The sequence below is a fragment of the Sceloporus undulatus genome, chromosome 7 (genome assembly GCF_019175285.1).
Source record: "Sceloporus undulatus isolate JIND9_A2432 ecotype Alabama chromosome 7, SceUnd_v1.1, whole genome shotgun sequence".
NCBI classification, from domain to species: Eukaryota; Metazoa; Chordata; class Lepidosauria; order Squamata; family Phrynosomatidae; genus Sceloporus; species Sceloporus undulatus.
Genome location: NC_056528.1, coordinates 11,263,944 through 11,282,803, shown reverse-complemented (window position 1 = coordinate 11,282,803; position 18,860 = coordinate 11,263,944). Strand labels below are relative to the sequence as shown.

The window sequence follows — 18,860 nt, the reverse complement described above, 5'->3', positions numbered from 1 at the left end:
TCTCTCCCATTGTTTATGATGAAAGTGAAAATGCTCAGCCTCCTGGTCCCTAGTCCACCAAGCAGCCTGAAAGCACAGAAGCCCTGGCCAAGGGCCTCTCAAGATCCCCATAGGATCTGGGGAGAGGACTGCTTTGGAGCCCCGCCTGCAGCTCCCCCCAACCTGCGGCAAAGGGACACAAGATGGACGAAACCGCCCTCCATCTCATCCGCCTGGCCAAGAAACTCAAGACGGAAGCTCTTGCCAAAAGTCCTGTAAAAAAAGAACCAAGTCAGTAGCCCATTCCTGTTTCTAGTAGCCAAATTCTCATAGAGTCAGAGGTTTCTCTTTCACAGAGAATTGCCTAAGCAGACCAAGAGTTCAGGGGAAAGGGGAAACCAAACAGGACTATCTAGGAAACACACAGAACGGACATCCAGCAGTCAACCGCACGCCGTTCCCAGCGCGGCGTCTCCTGGGAGGGCAGATGGTCAAGACTTCTGCTGGAAAGCCCAGCAGGCGGCTGCCCATCTGCCTGGCCAGCCTTGGGCCAGTAGCCCTTGGCACAACGTGTCACAGCCCCAGGCTCCCCAAGCGCTGGCCATGTTGGGAGCTGCAGCCCCCAAAGCAGTGTGTGGGGCTGGAGGAGGCTGCCAATGGGGTATGCAGTCCGGAAGGTAAAGGCCAGAGAGGGACCCCCAGCCCTGAGCCTGGGCCTCCATGGGTCAACTGCCCACACCAAGGCCCTGAAGCTCCTCCATCATGTCCTCCCAAGACCCCTCCATAGGCGTGGGGCAGGGTCTCTCCTGCCCAGCAAGAAAAGGCCCATTCTGCCCCGCAGCCCTGCGAGGGAGACTGTCCGCACCGGCCTCGGCCGAAACGCCGGCACAGCGCCAGCAAATGTCAGACACATTGATAAATCTTTGCTGATAAATTTGTGTTTTCAATTAATGGCTTGTAATTGTAAACTCATCTCCCTTTAAAGAAAAGCCTGCTGTGTCCCAGAGTGCCCCCTTTGCAGAGACACAGAGACAAGGGCAAGAGGCCTTTCTCCGAAAGCAATATTATTTCAAACCTTGATATTTTTTATTTCAGAATTTCTGTAAATGTACATTAGGAGTCTGGCTACATTTCACTTTTTTGTGTGAGAACGGCAGAAACCAGCCAATTCAGGGGCGGCAGGAAAAGCGAGTTCGATAAAATAGCCCCCCTTTTTAATTTAAATGCTAATGCACTGAATTAAAATTTAATAACTGAGGAAATTGAAAAGCCAGGCTGGAATATTGGAAATAAATCCAAGCAGAAACAGCTAAAATTAAAAATTCTAGCGAGTGGGAGCTGGAGGCCGAGCGTCTTCTGCGATGACGCCCCAGAAAGAAGTGGGGGGCAGCCCTGTCTCCGGCTGCCGCAGGGCAGCAGACCCAAAGCCAAAAGGGTGATTTATGGCCCAATTTCCCTCAGGGAAAAAGGCTCTCTTTTATGCTGAAATGTTTCATAAATTTCAAGATGGCATAAATTCTTAATTCAAAAGTTATAGAGGTCACTTCCAGTGCATTGGCGCAATTCTGAAATCTTAAAGGAATACCAATAACACAAAGAAAAAGAAAGAAAGAAAGAAAGAAAGAAAGAAAGTGCAATTTCAGTTAATATTTTAAGCATCACGTCAAAAACTTTGCAAGCTGAGATTTCCCAGCCATAAAAAGAAGGCTGCAGCAGGCAAAATGATCCAGAGCCTGGAAGTGGAACTGTGGCCACGCCAGGCCAGGCCAGGCCAGGCCACGCGCAACTTTTGCACACTGGTGGTACAAACGGCAACACTTTACAAGTAAACAAACAAATGCTGCAACTAGCAATGTCCTCACTCTATTTGCCTAGAATATTCTCAGAGATATTTTGGAATTTTTAAAAAATTGACTAAAAAAACGTAACAACTTACTATTAAAATAACAAGCATTTAAAACTCTGTCCACCTTTTGCTTGAAAACACCAGAACCAACGCATGAAGGCCTCTGCCCCGCAACCCACCTCGGGGGCTGTGGGTGGCAGTCCTGCCCTGGAGGCACCCAGAGATGCCCCCTTGTGCCACTACTTCAGGCGGCAGAAGAGAGAATGTGGGAAGAGCCCTCCAAGATCAGGTCAGAGCAAAGGTCCAGCTGGAGAAGCCGCTGTCTCCATGCTCCGGACTCCGAGGGGACCGGCCAGCTAGCCACAAGGAGTATTTCCAATCCCCCTTTCTGCATAAAATAAGCAAAGCGGCTTATAAAGCAAGTTCGTTGGAATAGTTAACTGAAAGCATCCAGATTGTGCCAGAGCCACAACACAATACATAGCAAACATCTGCAAGGGGCAAACATGGCAGAAGCCATCTCAGTAGCGGAGGAGGAGGAGACGCCTTGCCTTCTCAGCCACCAAAGAGAGACCCCTCTCCCGCATCAACCGTGGCCCAATCATCACATGCCACAAGATGCTTCCCCCTCACAATAATCCAACCTTCACCAGACCCTCCTTAAAAACCCACAGGCCAATTTCTGCAGACTTGACAATGGTAATTCAGAGCAGTGAGGGACAAATTCTGGCCTCCCACTTATCTCTTTTCCAAGAGGGATCTAGCTGCTCATCTAGTTCAGACGGGCATCAATGTGCCAGAACGTGCGCCCTTCTTTTCCTTGGTGGCCCCTGAGACTTCTTCCCCCGGGAACCCAGCAGGTGACTCCACGGTTAAGCTGGAAGTTCATGTGTCCACACACCAAGCGAACGGCGCATTCGGTGGGGGAGTGTCAGTGCATAAAAGTATATCAGTCAAGACAAGAAAGCATGAGGGGAGTTGGCACGAGCAGCAGCACCTCAGAGAGCCATCCTGTCTGGGTCAGCATGGTGACTTTGAGCGGGGTCTTTCAAAAACAGCAACAGTGCCTAACAGTGCCATGGGACAAAGTATCTGGAGAAGGAGCCCTTGGCCAAGAGAAGGGAAGGACATGCCGGCATGCCCAGCTGGGGCTTCTTCCTGGTGGGGCAGAGCCTTTACCAAAATACAAGATCCCAAGGATGAGGTTTCACATCTGGCAAGTTAAAAAGTAACAGGCCCCAGAGCCAAGGGAGCTTCAGGGAACTCAGGTGGGAACTTGCTGAACTATTAACCAAAATATGTAACTTATCACCAAAACCAGAGGACTGGAAAATTGCCAGATTTAATGCCCCCCCAACTGACCCACGTTGCTGCTGCCGCTGCTGCCACACTTAAATGGATCTGAGGAGCTCTGGGGACTGTGTCCTACGGAGGACCCGGACGAGGCCACGGACGGCTCAGCCTGCTCTGGAAGCACCCCCATTGGCAACAAATAATGGGGTTCTCTCAACCCTAGATGCCTCCATGGCCAAGGGCCAAGCCCCCATCCTAGAGCGCAAGGCTGGAAGATGCGCCCATCTTCCCAGAGACATTGGATGCAATGGCCCAAAGTAAAGCTATTTCAACCAGGATTTCAAACCACTGATTGGGGGAAGAGAAGAAGTGTTTGCAGATTTTATTTTTAAAATGGGGAGTCAGTGGCTACAGGAGCCCCCCAAATATTGTGGGTTCGCAATGGCGCGACACGCAGCCCCTCCACAGGCTCAGAGCCCCACAACCAGACCTATAGCTGCCTGAGAAGCAACGAAAGAGGCATGCCCGCCTCTCCCCTCCCACACTGGCCCCATGGAAGCCCTCTGGCAAAGAGGGGTGCCAGCGTTTGGAGGGACGACCCATTGGGCCCAGCAGCGTTCGCCCAATGGGTGAGCAGACCCAGACAGCAGCCTCAAGCCAAGCAGCTCCGCAACCTCCCAAAACAAGGTCCTCAGATCCTACAGAATGGCAGCTGCCCCTAAAAGAAGGAGGCGGTGGAGCATCATCAGGTGCCACCGGCATCAAGAGGAGGATCCGGGAGGCACAATGTTTTTCTTCGCATTAAATTAAAGATGGAACAAAAATTATAGGGCAAAAGAAAGACTAAGATAGCCGTCTTTAAAAAGAGCCAGGGAAAAGGCCAGGCCGAATGCGGAAATCTCAGAAATCCTTGTCGCAAAATAACTCCCTTTGGACAACCACAAAAGCTATAAATACCCTGCGATTAATTTCCCAAGCAGGGATAAAATAAGCAAACTTCAAGTTTACCAAAATGGAAATAAAATCAGAATTCATTGGAAAGGGTGTTTCTATCCAGCGTTGGCTTTGAAAGGTGGAAAGTGAGGTGTGTGCAAAAATGGTGGTGGTGAAGGGGAAGAAATCACAGGTTTTAGATCAGATCAAGTGACTTTTTGCTGCGTTGGTATTCTAGTGTTAATAATTGCATTTTCATTAACACTGTATTTTGGGAGCTAGTGCAGAGGCTTAATAACATGAGGCTCAGGGGACCTGCCCGCACTTGTGCATGCGCCCAGGCCCACGTGTGTAGTGACCCCACTGGCTCCAGTGCTTTGAGACCTGGTTCGGGGGTGTGTGTGTCTGGTGTGGACCATAGTTTTGCCACATCCCAGGTACAGAAAGCACCTGTCCGGCTGTGGGGCAATCTTTGGCCTCACCCCCAGCCCCTCAAAAGCAACAGCTAAAGATACCAAAAGGAACTTATCCTTGGTAAACGTTTGCTGACTGAAAGGGGCTGCTCTCGTGTCCGGATGGCCAGCAGCCATCTTGGCGGCCAAATGCGTGGGTGGGATTTTGTGAAACAGGAGGGGAATCCATCAGAGGAAAGGCCAGCAGAGCCACCAGACCATCCTCTGCCACTAGACTTCTGCCGCCTCTTTTCCAGGCTTTGGACAAGAGCACTTTCTTTTCTAAAGGCAGGTGCTCTCCTTGAGAAAGCCGCTGCTTCTGGCATCTGCTCATCGCCCATGTGATACTGGGCTTACTGGGCTTTTCCCCATTTTTCCTGCATCTCTTCATTCATTTATAAAATACTAATAGACTGCCCTATAGCCAACCATCTCAGGGCAGCTTACAACGTAAAACATTAAATGATAACAGCAATTTTAAAAGACTAAAATAGATTAAGCCAGGCAATTTAAACCAATTAAAACAATTTTATAATGTGCTGCATGTATCCCAGGACCAAAGGTGGGGTATATGGATTATGGCTACGCCAATGCCAGGCAACAGACAGCGCGCCTCCTCCACTGGCCACAGATACGCGTAAGCATGCGCCTCTGCCCCCCCCCCCCCCACTCTTGCCAGGAGTCTTCCTCCATCCAGCCTGGAAACTGACCCCTTCCTCCAATGCAGGAAAGGGGAGCCAAACTGCTCACTGCCCCCAACCTTAATAAGCAACAACAGGAGGGATGCTCTGAGCAACGCCATGCAGGCTCACAAGAGCAAATGGATTAAACATGTTTTTAAATGTGGAAGCAGGGAAAGCATTACTTCGCCATTTCTCTTGTGGGTCTATCTTGCAACGTTTGCACATGAAGGCCATGGCACCGTATGGACACAAAGGGCCCTACCCGTCCAGGCCAGAGGACCGGCTGCCCACTGAGCTGCTCATCACCTGGGACCCTGAAATGATGCAACTCCCTCACAATCTAGCCACGCAATACACCTCTTTACAAGGCAAACAACAAAACCATCTTCTCTTGCAGCAGCATCAGGCCACAACGGTATCCCTGTGGTGAAGCTTGAAAAATGAAAACTGCCTCATGTCCATTTTGTTTTTCTCTTGCTATTAGAAAGGACAAGAGTGTAAATGCCCCACTGGTATGATTCAACAGAACTGAAAATAGGAAGGTCAGGTCCATTTAGACAACGTTAAAACACAAATAATCCATTAATTGATCCCAACCACTACACTATAAACGAAGGCAACACGGAAAACACCAGGCATCAAAACCCTTCTCTGCGTTGCTGCTGGATGGCTGCTAGGGCTGCTGGGACTTGGAAGCCAAGCTGCCGGCCAGAGCAAGGGCAGATGGGCTAGCAAGCCAAAATTCCAAGTAGCCACAGGTAAGATATGCAGGAAGAATGCACACAGGTACCAAAACTAACAACAAATAGAGTTAAAACACCGAGAGATAAAAACAGCCAAAAATGAATGTTAAAATATAATTGTTCTGCAGAATTAAAACAAAACCCAACCACTTAAACACATATCCACAAAAAGACAAGAAACAAAACAGAGAAGCACCCCATTAAAAGCCCTTTCCCAGAAGCCTGTCGGGACAAAAGAAGGCCAAAGAGGGAGTCAGCCTGGCTTTGTTGAGTTCTAAAGCCCAGGAGCAGCCACCAAGCAGCCTCTCCCGCCTTCCCAGCCCGATGGGCCTCTGCGTCTTGCTGGACCAAGGCAAGGGCCACGGGGCCTGGCAGGACGCTTGTGACCATGCCGCGGCCCTTCAGAGAGCCTGGCCAGAGCTGCCTGGGGCTGAGAGGCCATACCTGGCCCTGGGAATCAGCAGCCCAGCAGCCATGGCTGTCGCAAGGGAGTTCTGCGCTCCGGAGGAGGCTCTTTGGGCCAGCTGAAGTTCCTGAGTCTTTTCAAGGGCCGCCCCACAAACAATGGAGTGCAGCTGCCTTTCCCTGCCAATTCTTCCTCCCCAAAGGCTGCCGGTCTGTCCAGCTGCTCCGATGGCGCTCCTCCTGGCCAGCCGGAGGCCTTCCTGGTGGCTGTCCCGCCCCAGACGCCTCTTGCCAACCGGCAAAGAACTTCTAAAGACATTCAGGTGGGCTTTGGCCTACTGACTCACTGACAAAGAAGGAAGGGGCTTTGAAAACCCAGGCCTTTTGAAATCACATCCTATGCAACTGTGTTGTAATAATATAATCTGTTTAACAGCATCACAACAGAATAGCCTTCTATGCTTTTGTTGGTACCTTGTTTACAGCCCCTTGCCCTGAGCTGCCTCACATCCCTGTTTTGGGAAGAGGAGGAAACGCAGGTTGCAGAGAGATTCCCAAACATCCTTAAAGGCCAAAGCCCAGCCCGGCTTCCTCCCAGAGAGGCAGGTGCCTGGCGAGCCTTTCAGCCAAAGACTAAAGTGAGAGCCAGAGGAAGGGCCTGCCCCCGCCCCACATGAGCCCCCCAGCCCCAAAGCCACGGCACCCAGATGGACATGCAACACACCGTGGGAGGGCTGCAAGGGCTGGACAGCGGGCCAAAGACCCCCAAAAGGGCCAGGGGCCCCAGAGCCAGGAAGCAGCCTTCCCCTTCTCTGCCCCAAGGGGCTTGGGCCTCCCACAAGCGGTGCTCCCAGTCAGGACCCACACACCCCAGGCATCTTCCAAGGAGAAGGCCAGCAAGACATGCGGGAGCCACAAAGGGGGTCGCCTGTGGGCTGGTCCTGTTTCCAAGTTCTTTGCCCACGACACCTTGCGGGGGGAGGCATGAAGCATGGGAGCCCGTTTGCGGCAGAGCTGCTTGGCAATGGGGGGCAGCAGATCTGTTGTTGTGGGTGGCGGCAGGCAGCTGGGGCATCTTGCCACGGGGGAGCACTTGGCCCCACAGCAGCCGTCTCTGGCGGGAAGCAGGCGAGAGGAGGGCAGGGAGACCCTCTGCCCCTTCCCCACTTGTGTGTCAGACCATCTGCCGGCTCAAGGATCGATAGAAATGGCTCCGCAAATGCAATAGTTTCCAGCCCCGACACACTCTGCGCCAGGTCCAACCCCTTCGGTTCAACTAGTGAAAGGGTCCTGGCTTTAAACCTGCAGCTCTAAAAATATTAATCACTGTCAGCTGATTTTAAAACCTTTTAAAAAAGCACCCCACAATCCTATCTTCGACTCAGAAACCAAGTCCCATTGAAACCAATGTTGTTTCCTCTCAGGGAAGGAGGTGTGTGGGGATCGCGGCCCCATCTGCAAGGAACAGGAAGCTTGGCCTTCACCCTGCCCCTCTAAAAAGGGGCAGAGCTCTCGCCTGCCTGTTCTGCCTCACAGGGCTGTTGTACGGATGGCACAGAGCAACACAGAACAATGCCAACAGCAGCAGCAGCAGCAACCACAACCATACCTCCTCTTCTGCTGAAAGCTTAGAGAAGAAACTCGAAAGGATTTCTCTTGCCCCTCAATCCCAAATTGCTGTGGAGTAAAGGATGGAAATGTAATGGAGGAATGGCAACTTGCAGCAGCAGATTCCTGAGCAGGGAATGCGCGTTTCCACCCCTCTCTGCGCGAGGCACGCAAATGAGTTGCCCGGCAGGTGCCACTTCCCTCTCCTGCCATTGCAGAGACCCCAGGACCCCAAGGTCTGCCAAGGGGCAGATGCGGTTTGCCACCGAAGGCACAGCGCAGGATCCTAACCCGCTATTCCTGATAAAAAAGCACTGTCCATGACTGTTTCTCGTCCCAAACAAAACCTCGGAATAAAAGCCAGGCCTGGTGAACGAAAGGCTGCGCTTCCACTTGCGGCTTCCTCGCTACGCAACCGCTCTTCGCAATCACGAAGCAACGTCTTTGAGGGGAGAATTTTTTTCCCTTTGCGTTTAGAAAATACTTTAAATTCATTTATTGTGTTCATATTTTACAAATTCATACATTGCTGTAGAACTCTAAGAAATCAGGTTACAGTTTGAAACCCTGAAACGTGAAAAAGGAAATTAAAAATTTAAAGGGTTTTTGTTTGTTGAACGCACCAATTTCCATTGATGTTACAGCAGACTCCAAGATCTGCATAGCCAAAATCTGATTTAACTGTCTATTAAGTGTAACACAGAGACTTCTGTCATGCAAGTGCAGAGAGGGAAAACCGCCTGGGCTTATGCTGCAGAGGGTTTGGTGGGCAATTCTGAGCGGCTGCACCTGAGAGAGAGCAAACCCTCCGCCGCCGCCACCCCAGAAAAGCCCCTGGCCCTGAGGGGCTGGGCAAGGCCTTTCCTAAGCAAAACAGACTGCCAAACTGCAGGGCCCAACCTTTCCACACTGCCCTGAACTGTTGCAGCATTCACGCGCATTCCGCCACGTGAAGGACTTTGCGCAGTTCCGTCCTTGGGGGGGGGGGCAGATGGCACCAGAAAGGCAGCTCAGGAGACTGCCCCCTCCTGCCCCCAAGACCTGCCCTTAAAAAGACCTGTGGCCCTCCACCCCTGGTGCCCCCACACCAACACCCCTAGACCGGCAGTGCCAGGCCACGCACCAGGACCCCCACCCATCCGTGGCCAGGGCCCACCTTCCGCCCACAGCGACTGCCTTCTGGCCCAGCCACCTCAGCACCCTCCGCTCTGGCCGGGAGCTCCAAGGTGCCACGGGGGCCGCCAGGGCCTCCAAATGGCCACGGAAAGGCCCTCCAGCCACCAAGAGCGCTTGGCCCCGATTGTTCAGGCCAGGCATCCTTTCTGCCACACAGCTGCACACAGACAACCATCCAGCGCCACCATTCAGTTACAGGCAGAGATGGGAAGGCCCTGGGGAGGGGGCAGAAAACTTTGGGGCAAATGTTACTTTCCCCCTTTCTCCCCCAAAAATGAAGGAAAGATTATGGAATGCTCTCTTTTAGAAAGAATAATAATATAAAACAATAAAATAATTACTCCTGATACCTCATTTCTAAAAGCTACATAGCAGGCAAGCTACATGGAAATGGCCAGCCTTGGTTTCCTTTCCCCAGCCCCTTTTCTCAGCGGATGGAGTGCGCTATCCCTTCCTGGCAGTTTGGGTGTCTTGAGATGCAAAATTACTGTCTTTGTTTTATTCATGCTGAGGTGTTTTCTTTGCCAAGTATTCATAAACGTACAAAGGCAAAGAGATTCCTCCCAGTCCAGGGATTGTAATTTACCCAGGTAGACTCAGCAGGTGGGGCAGTGGTTAGGTGCCTGCCCTGAGCTCTGGCCGCTGAGAAAAGCAAGCGCCAACTCCCCGCTGGGCTGAGATCCAGGAGAAGAGACCCCATGGACCTCCCGCCCGCTTGCCTTGGAGGCTGGGAGGGCCACGGGGCAGCTGTGGCCCAAGCGGGTGGGACGCTGGGCAGGATAGGCTTTTGTCATGATAAAAATGGCCCTTTCAGCCCTGCCAGGCAGCACCACTTTAGCTTTAATACACAGCCCCCCCACCACCCCTTTTACCACCGCCACCACCATCTCATTTACAGTGTTCCTGTGCTCACAAATAGGGGTGAGAGAAACGCATGTGCTTCCTAGTCAAAATCTGTGCCACCTCTTTGAAATCCCAATGCAGCTGGGTGCATTCACGATGTTGCTAATTACTTTTACAAAACGGCGGTGCATTTGTAGGAATGGAAGAACTCTCTCCTGTGGAAAAAGAGTCCCCACTGTGGGAGGTTTCCGCCCCAGGAGGGCAGCCATCCTTCTCAGCAAAGACCCCATAGGCCTTCTGGATGAACTCCTGGCTGCCCACCTGCTTCTCTAGGAATCTCTAGGTCCTCCAGCACACCTCTATTGCCAACATCTGGCAAAGACTGCACTGGAAGGCCTACAAATGCCGAGAGAAGCGTTTGGGTTCTCCATTGTGACTCTATGGTCAAACTGGCAGAGCCAGAGAGAACATATTAATCAAAACTGCAAAAGCGGAGGGTCAACTGTATATCACAGGTGTTTTTAATGGAAGAGCGAACACAACAGTTTGTTAGCTAAACCTGGCGCCTCTGACGCCTGACGCAAGGCCTGGGATCCGGAACTGGGAGGCTCTTTGGGGGCCAAAGCGCAGGAGGGCCTGGCAAAACTGGCCAGAGGGAGAAGATGGCTCTTTCCCATTGTTCCCAGAAGCCTTTTCCCCTGAAAAATGGGCCATGAAACATACTCTTAGAATGAATAATAAAATATTGAAGACACACATCCACATATTTACTCTTTCTACCTCCTTTCTAAAAGCCATGTGGCAAACACTGTCTCTTAACACCAGAGAGAATCAGCAGAGAAAAACTGACCTTCTTTGACTTATGGCAACGTTTCCTCCAGTTTTTCATGGGGGGGGGGTTTGGGGGGCTTGTCATAAACGGAAGAAAGCAAAGAGGGGTTTTGTAGTTCCATTCGTAACAAAAATTAAACATTTTAAAGTATAACACATTTCATGTTTTCCAAATGGCAAAGTGACTCTCAGTTTGTGGGCTGATATTACACTTCCCCCCATTTTCTGGAAAGGTCTGTTTTCTTCTGGGCTTCACAATTTCCAAAGCATTGCCATCTCACTGGCACCTCCTGCGCAGCCCTGCCAGGTGGGCCACCAAGCGTAGCGCCAACCCCAGCATCGCAGCGGCCTTAAGGAGAGCCAAGGCCTCTCTGCCATCAGCAGCCCAGGCACCGGGCGGCCAGAGACGCCCTTCTGGACCAGTCCAGGGGAGTACTGGGAGAGAACTGGGTCCTTTATGGGTTTGGTCTACATCCCACCCAACAGCGGGGCAAGAAGCGTTTTCCGTTCTGAGAAAGTGTCCCATAACTTCCATTAACAGCCCAAATCGGAGGCTGAACCAAGCAGCGCAAGCGGTTCTCCCGGCGGGCAGCGAACCCCAGTCCTTTCCCAGCTGGAAAAGAGCTGGCCCCGGTTTGTCTGTGTCTTTGGGGGACAGTGGCTGCATCATCCAAGATGGCACCGCTTCAACTCAATGCTATGGGATTTGCAGTATTGTTCCTCGATGTCTAGCTCTGGCACCAGAACAAACTACCGCTCCCAGAATCCCACAGCACTGAGCCAGGGCAGTTAAGCCGACGTCAGCCTGGATCATTTCTGTAGTGCGGGGGCAGCAATGGGAGGAAAGAGCGCACGCCGCACAGGGCTTAAGCCAAAGGTCCTGACAGAAGTCATTCCCACACGAGGCTCTGAACTGACCTGAACACAACACTGAAACCACTGAAGTATGTTTTACCTCTTTCTTTCCAAACCGAAGGTATCAAATCAAATGTTAATAGGCTGCTGGGGCTGTAAAAAGCTCTGCTTAGTCACTATTAAACCCCAATAAGGCTGCCAACTGCGCTCCATTTAGGGCACAATCTGAAGAGCAGCCCCTTGCCCAGCGGGCGCAGGCAGCCTCCCTTGAAAGCGAGGCCATGAGCAACAGGCTGCCACGGACAGCATTAACAAGGGCTTGAAAGGCAAGACCTATGGCAACAGAAGAATTAACGCACTGGCATTGCCCACCTGCGTTAACATTGTTATATCTGCAAGTATGGCAATATTAATGGGAGAACTGGCCACATCTCATGCTCTGACGCAGGGGAGGCCCTCGCACTTAGAAGCGTGCCAACAGGAAGAGGGCCCTGCAAGGTAGGCCTGCGCAAGCACCTTTCCTGGGCAAGGGCTGCCAGCCTTGGGCCCCCGGGGGTCCCAGCGCCTGGAGGAGAGGAGCCCCGTCTCCCTTGGGCGCCTGACTGTTCTGGGGAAAGGGGGGAGGGAAGGGTCTGTCCAAGAGCCCCCCCCCCGGAAGAAGGAAGGGGGCCCTGCCAGGGTCCAGAGGGGCCTCCGTTCCCTGCAGCCCTTTCCTTTGGGCTTCTGCAGGCAGGGCCTGCCATGAGGGAGGGAGGGAGGGCCCTGGACCCTTCTCCTTCTCCGATGGAGCAGCAGAGTCTCCCAGAGACCAGCCGAGAGGCAGCGAAGCCAAGGAGGGCCGGAGCCTCTGGTCACGTGGCAGAGATTGTTGCCTGGAACTGGGATCCGGAGCCCCCTTTCTTTCCATTGTGGCTCCTCCGACCCACCGAGGAAGGCCTGGCCTGGGAGCTGGCCTGAGGCTCTGGGCCGAAGCCCATCTGCCGCCAATGGGGGAACCCCCTGGAGCCCTGGGCCTCTCTCTCCTCCTCCTCCGAAGGCGGCCAAGGGCTGTTTGTGGCCAGCGGCCTTCCAGAAGCTTCTCTCTGAGCCAGAGGCCCCCGCCCTCGCCGCTTGGTTGTTGGGGTCTCCCGCGAAGGGGCTCCAGGGGCCCCAGCCGAGGCCCAGCTCCCTCGGAGGCCCAGCGCCGAAGCCGCCAAGCCCCAGCTCTTCCGGAGCGTTTCCCTCCCAGTTCCCCCGAAAGAGAGAGGCCGAGGGAGGGAGGGATGGGAGGGAGGGAGGCGGCGGGGCTCGGAGGGGCTGCCCGCCTTTCCGCCTGCCTCCGAGAGGGGCCCCGGACGGCCGCCTGCCCTCCTGCTCCTGCTCCTCTCCCAGAACCGCCGCCTCAGCCGCCGCTGCCCTTTTCGAATTCCTGCAGCAGAGGGTCGGCCATCTTGGAATCCTGTCCCCGTCTCGAAGCGGAGGCTCCTCCGTTGGAAGAGGCGCCGGCGCCCGCTCCCTCGCCCCCGGAGGACGGCCCCGGGCTTCTCTCGGAGCGGAAGAGAGGGGCCTTCTTCGGGGGACGGGGTTCCTCTCAGGAAGCCCGGCCTCGGCCCCCGAGGGAGGAGCGCTCTCTCCCCGAAAGGCCTCTCCGAGTCCCGGCCGAAGGAGAGCCGCCTTCCCTCCTCCTCCCTCCCCCGGACAGAGAGGGCCAGGGGCCGCCTTCCCTCCAGAGCCGGGCTCACCTGCACCGGGGCCGCCGCCTCCTCCTCCGCCGGCTCCTCCTCGGGCTCCTCGTCCTCGTCCTCTTCGGGGGCGGCGGCGGCGGCGGCGGCGGGGTCTGTCCTCGGGGCGCCCCTCCGTTCCCCCGCCGAGGCCTCGCCCTCTTCCCCTCCGCCGCCGCCTCCTGCTTCCCCGCCGGGCTCCTTCATGGCTCCGGCCTCGTCGTCGCTGGTTCTCCGCGGAGGAGGAGGAGGGGGCTCCTCCGGAACCGCCTCCGAGGAAGAAGGCGAAGAAGCAGCAGCAGCGGAGCAAGAGGAGGAGGAGGAGGGTATGGGCGGCAGGAGCAGGAGGCGGGGCACCAGGCAGGGAGCCACGGGCCCAGGACCAGGCGGAGGACGGAGGGAGGGAGGGAGGGCGCCCGCCAGCGGCAGCAGGAGGCCGGCCCTGGCCTCTCCGCCCCGCCTCCCGCCTTCCGCCGAGAGAGAGAGAGAGAAAGAAGGGCAGGAGGCGGAGGAAGGCAGCCCCGGCGGAGCTTCGCCGCAAGGCCCGCTTCGAGGGCAGCAGCAGCAGGAGGAGGAGGCCCGGAAGGTCCCCGGTGTGGCCCCGGAGAGGGAGGCAGGGGGCAAAGGGCCAGGGCTTGGAGGGCCTGCCTCGAGGAGACCAGGAGCAGAAGAGGAGGAGGAGGAGCCAGGAGAGCAATCCTAGCCCCACACAGCCAGCCAGGAGGCCAGGCCTCGCCGCGCTCCCTCCGCTGTGGAGACGCTTCCTTCCTTCCAGGGCCGCGGCCTCCGCTCCTTCCTTCCGGGGCCCGCCTTTCCCAAGGCTCCAAACGGCGGAGAAGGGGCTCCTCCGAAGGCCTGCCTGCCTGCCTTCCTTCCTTCCGTCCCCCGGTGGCCCCCGGAGCGGGGCCTGTCCCTGGGGCTCCTCCCGCCTGCCCGCCCGAGGAGCCTTGGGGCCGGCGCAGAAGGCTTTGGGCAGAGAGAGGCCGGAGCCCCGAGCGGAAGCCTTCCTCCCCGAGGTCCGTCTGGAAGGAGAAGCGCCAGGGCCAGGGCCGAGGGAGAAGCGCGGCAAGGATGGCCGGAGGAGAGAGGCCCTTCCAGAGGCCAAAGGCCTGCCTGCCTGCCTGCCTGCCTTCCGAGGGCAAGAGGCCTCTGTGCCCCACGGCGGCCCTGGCAGGAGAGCCGCTCCGGAGCCATGGCTGGAAAGCAGGCCCTGGCAGTGCCCTCCGCCTGGAAGGCCCCGCGGAGCAGGAGCCGAGGCCGCCTTCAAGGCCCCCAGAGCACTGGGCCAGCGCTCGCTCTCCCCTCCGCAGAGGAGAGGGCCCTCTCGGCTCCCTTTGCCCGCCGCAAGGGCCAAGCGCTGCCCACAAGGCCTCTGCCTTCCCCCGGAAGACTGGCCTGGCTCCTGCCAAGCAGAGGGGGCTCTCTGGCCTGGCAAGGCCCCCAGCGGAAGGAGGCCAAGAGGGACAAGTGCTGCCCAGCCTGGAGCAAGAAGGCCTCCTTCCTCTCTGGCTGCCAGGGAGGCTCCGGGGCCAGGCCTGGCTGTGGCGGGGGCCTTCCCAGCCTGTCCCAGCGCTCTTTCCCGCCTCTCAGGGCAGGGAAGCCCCACAAGGAGCCTTTCCCTGTGCTTCTGCCCTGCCTAGTGGCCAGGGCCTGCCATGGCCGCCTCCTTCCTCCGCTTCCAGGCCAAGTCTGGGAGGCTGCAATAGCTCACCTGCACCTGCGCTTGGCTGTCAGGCGCGTCTCCTCCGAGGCACGACTTATTGTGCCATCCCTCCCCAGTCCTTGCCGTGCCTCCTTTCCTGGAGGGCAAAACAAGGCTCCTCGCTGGGGATAAAAAGGGGGGCACCGCCGGCAAAGAGAGTGGAGGAAGGCTCCGCCGGGACAGGGCCACCCTCCGTCCCGTCCTCCCGGGAGGCCAGGCTTTTAGAAGCCCCGACACCGGCAGGCGAAGAGGCGCCCCACCTTTCAGCATCAAACATCAGAACTGCTTGCATTGACATCCTAACCTTCTGCCAATACTGGGAGCCAAGGTGGCTTACCATTGAAAAGACAACAGAGCTAAAAGCATGCAAAAAGTCAACATTGAAATGGAAACAAACCCCTGGCAATATTTCACTGATTCAAAACTGCACTGAAAAATTGAATGCCACATATACTCAGCTACAAGCCAACCTTGCGCATACGTCGAGGTCAGGTTTTGGGGCCCAAATTATGTGTTTTGATCTGACCCATGGATAAGCCGAGGGTAAAACCTAGGGCCACGTAACTAAGGGTCTAAGGATGAGGACAACGAGGCCCAAGAATGTTTCAATTCCCAGCGAGCAAAATGTTTGTGCTCCTGCTAAAGGCTGGATGGATGATGGGAGGAGAAGGGGCCCGTCCTTCCAGGAGAGGTTGCGCTCTTGCATTTTGACGGGATGGTTATGGGTATATACAGCATCTAAAAGTAAAAGCACATCCACGGCTTCCTTCCCCAAAGATCCAACCGTACATGACTTGAAGATATTTAAATATCTATATAAATTCTAGAAAAACCAGCCTTGGGTTTACTATTTTATATAAGGGTCACCATTGTTCCATGCCATTGTAGCTAATGGCACTTGAGCATCCGAGGATTTTGATATCCCGGGTGACCCTGGAGCCAAGTCCCAGCGGATACCGAGGGCCCACTAAAACGGCTATAAAAAAGCCATTCAAACAGTTCAGTTTAAAGAAGGCCCTTATTTTCTGTTTTATTTTCTCCCTGTCTTTCTGACAGACATCTGCCCCAAAAAACAGAGAGATTCCTCTGGACCCCCTCCTTCATCTCCAGGGCCCCCCGGGATCCTGTGCCGGGTGCCCTCTTTCCCTGGGCAGGATGGGTTTCATCGGTGGCACTGGGCAAACCTGCAGAAGATGCAAGAGAGAAAGGGCCAAGGCAGCCAGTTCTCAGCATCGACTTCAGGACTGGGAGCCCAAGGGCCTGGCTTGCTGGAGCCCAGGATCCCAGCCTGCCAACCCAGCTGTCTGCCCCTTGTGGGAAGAGGCAGTGGCAGCACCAGGAGCGCTCAGGCCCCGCTTGACCGCTGGGGACCACAGGGTCAGGGGGACTGCAGTGCCCTCTGCCCACGCCTGGCAAAGGGGCGAACCTTCGCCTCGACCTTCCTCCCCAGCAGAATAGGAGCACTTCTTAACCCTCCCCCTGTGTTTATTTTTGGCAGCAAAGCTTCCCTTCCAGCCTCATGGATTCTGGCAGGGTCCCTTCACTGCTCAAGAACCAGCTTTTCCAGCAGCCCTGTGGCTTGTTTTCATTTCCTTGCTAGTCTTTGTCCCCCGTACAAAGTTTCCTTTTGGTGTCCCATTCTCTACAGCTTGGCTCCCTGGGCCTTTGAGCAGATGACTGACCCACATTAAGAGTTGTCCATCAGAGACATTCTGAATGTGTACTAAAATTGCGGAGACCCTGAGAAACTCCTGAGGCACCAAAGTTCCCACAACGCACATTGAACACCGAAGATAGCCGAGCGTGCGGTTGTCACACACTTCGGAGTGCGCTCAGTGTCTTTGTGACATGAAACGGCTGCCTCCATCTCTATACCTTCCCAAGAACCCGACAGCCCCAATTATACAACAATGAAATATACATAACCTGCTGCTCTGCGCTCGCAGCGTCTGCATTTTTAATTCCAGGCGGGGAGGGGGCATAATTAATCATTTCGTCATTTTAGGTTACTGTGTGGCGCCTTTACTTTCTTTTCAGTGTCAGCTGAACAAACTGGAAATAGGTGGCAAAGTATTCTAAGATGGCTTCCTAGGTCTCCTCCAGAGATGGACCCCGCGGCGGAGTTGAGGGTCCTTCTGGGGAACAGACCGCAAAAGGAGGGGTGAGATTTGGGGTTACAGCTGGGGGTCGATGGAGGAGGAGGAGACCCCAGCCCCCTCGCCTTCAGTGGACCAGTCAAAGAGGCCACTGAGAGGTCCAGAACACCCTGTCCGGAGGCCGGCAAGGGCTTCCCGGGGGCCGACAACAACAACAACTGACACAGGGAGGCTCTGAGCCAGGAGGGAGGACTGGCCACCAGCAACAAATGCCAGTCGCTGCGTTTTGGGACGCATGGGTCAGGGACGTAGCCGGGGGGGGGTTCTTGGGGTCTGGACCCCCCCCTTCCATTAGAAAAATGAATGGTGTGCTGCTGCACCGCCGCACCCAAGCCCCATTATAATAGTGGCACTTAGCCTGGACCCCCCTCTTCCTAAAATCCTAGCTACGTCCCTGCATGGGTAAAAAGGCCAGCGCAAAGTCACATTTCAAAAGCCATAGAACCAGTTTACTTTGGAACAAAATTACTTTAGTCGTACGCTAAAGCACTGCATAGCACTGGTACAAGAAGTAAGCGTTTCTGACTACTTCTATGTGTTACTTATAAGGGCCTTTTTAGAGGCAGGATTCCCCGCCCCCCATTTCAGGCCATTCCCTTCTCAGCCCAATGTTTTCCTCCTGCAAAATAGTGATGAAAAATAGTTCTCTCGTTCCAACGAAGGAAGAATCCCAGTTACAGCTTGCTTTTAAACACCGTGCCAAATAATGGTGCGTCAAGGAAGCGGGTGGCATGGGGCACCCTTGCGCTCTGCCTCTCTCTCAAGAGCGAGCACTGGATCAGAGCCATGGCCCCGACTTCACAGAGCGGCCGGCGCCAGGCCTCCGGTCAGAGAGCTCCCCGGCAGCCGAGATTCGAGGCACGCTGCCCCTGTCCGCTGAGGCTCGGCTTGGCCCTCGCAAAAGCAGGAAGGACCCGCAACCGCTTCCAGCCGAGGCAAGCTTGACGTGGAATGGTTTGCTTTAGAGCATTCCTGCAAATATTAAATATTTTGGTTCTCCTGAGGCGGTATTTCCATGTTTTCAAAGATAACATTTCTGAAATTGTCAGTACTGAAATATTTATTAAAGCTTCATATTTATGCTTTCAGACACCTGTTCCAATTTCTGACGGCTTGTGATTTTCATCAGGAATTCAGATTTGCATATTGTGCTGATCTGCGAAATGTGCCTTGCAAGTGTTTAAGTGTTTATATATGTTTAGATATGTATGTATGCATCTATTATATATAACCTAGATACGTTACAGTTGTCTCTGCAAATACACACACACACTTCTCTCTGGCAAAGCTTGGCTGGTGCAGGCTGCCTTGGGGCTACTCAAGCTGTTGACCCCAGAAGCCTCTTCCCCGGCATCAGCCTCTGTCTGGCTCAGGGAAACGCAGTGACTCTGCAAGGATCTTTCCCTCCAGGCGCACTTCAGACAGTGCTGAGAACCCCATCTGTCCCAGTGTTAAAGCTCCAGTGGTGCCCAAGAAGGCCCTGGCAACTTACCAGAACTGGTTACACAAGGCATGCCTTCGTCTTTCATACTGTGATAACTACTAAGACCTCAAACCCACAGGGACCAAGTGAGAGCAGAAGAGCCCTTGCCTGGGTCAGGCCCCAGCCCCAGGGACTCAGAAGGGCCAGTCGGCTGCCTCTGGGAAGCAGAAGA

General features: G+C 54.8%; 1 protein-coding gene across 8 annotated transcripts in view; it reads right to left on the bottom strand.

The window, feature by feature from the left end:
• ZNF618 (zinc finger protein 618) overlaps positions 1–13,702 on the bottom strand; it is a 34,872-nt gene extending 21,170 nt beyond the window's left edge. For 3 of the 8 annotated variants that reach the window (XM_042479067.1, XM_042479069.1, XM_042479070.1), the window contains exon 1: positions 13,369–13,702. In XM_042479067.1, coding sequence (XP_042335001.1) covers positions 13,369–13,554 — 186 coding nt within the window. In that variant the 5' untranslated portion in view covers positions 13,555–13,702. Of the gene's footprint in view, positions 1–162; positions 13,336–13,368 lie in introns of those variants that run through there. The other 5 variants (XM_042479065.1, XM_042479068.1, XM_042479066.1 and 2 more) reach the window with 3 other exon arrangements.
• Between the last annotated feature and the right edge of the window lie 5,158 nt (positions 13,703–18,860).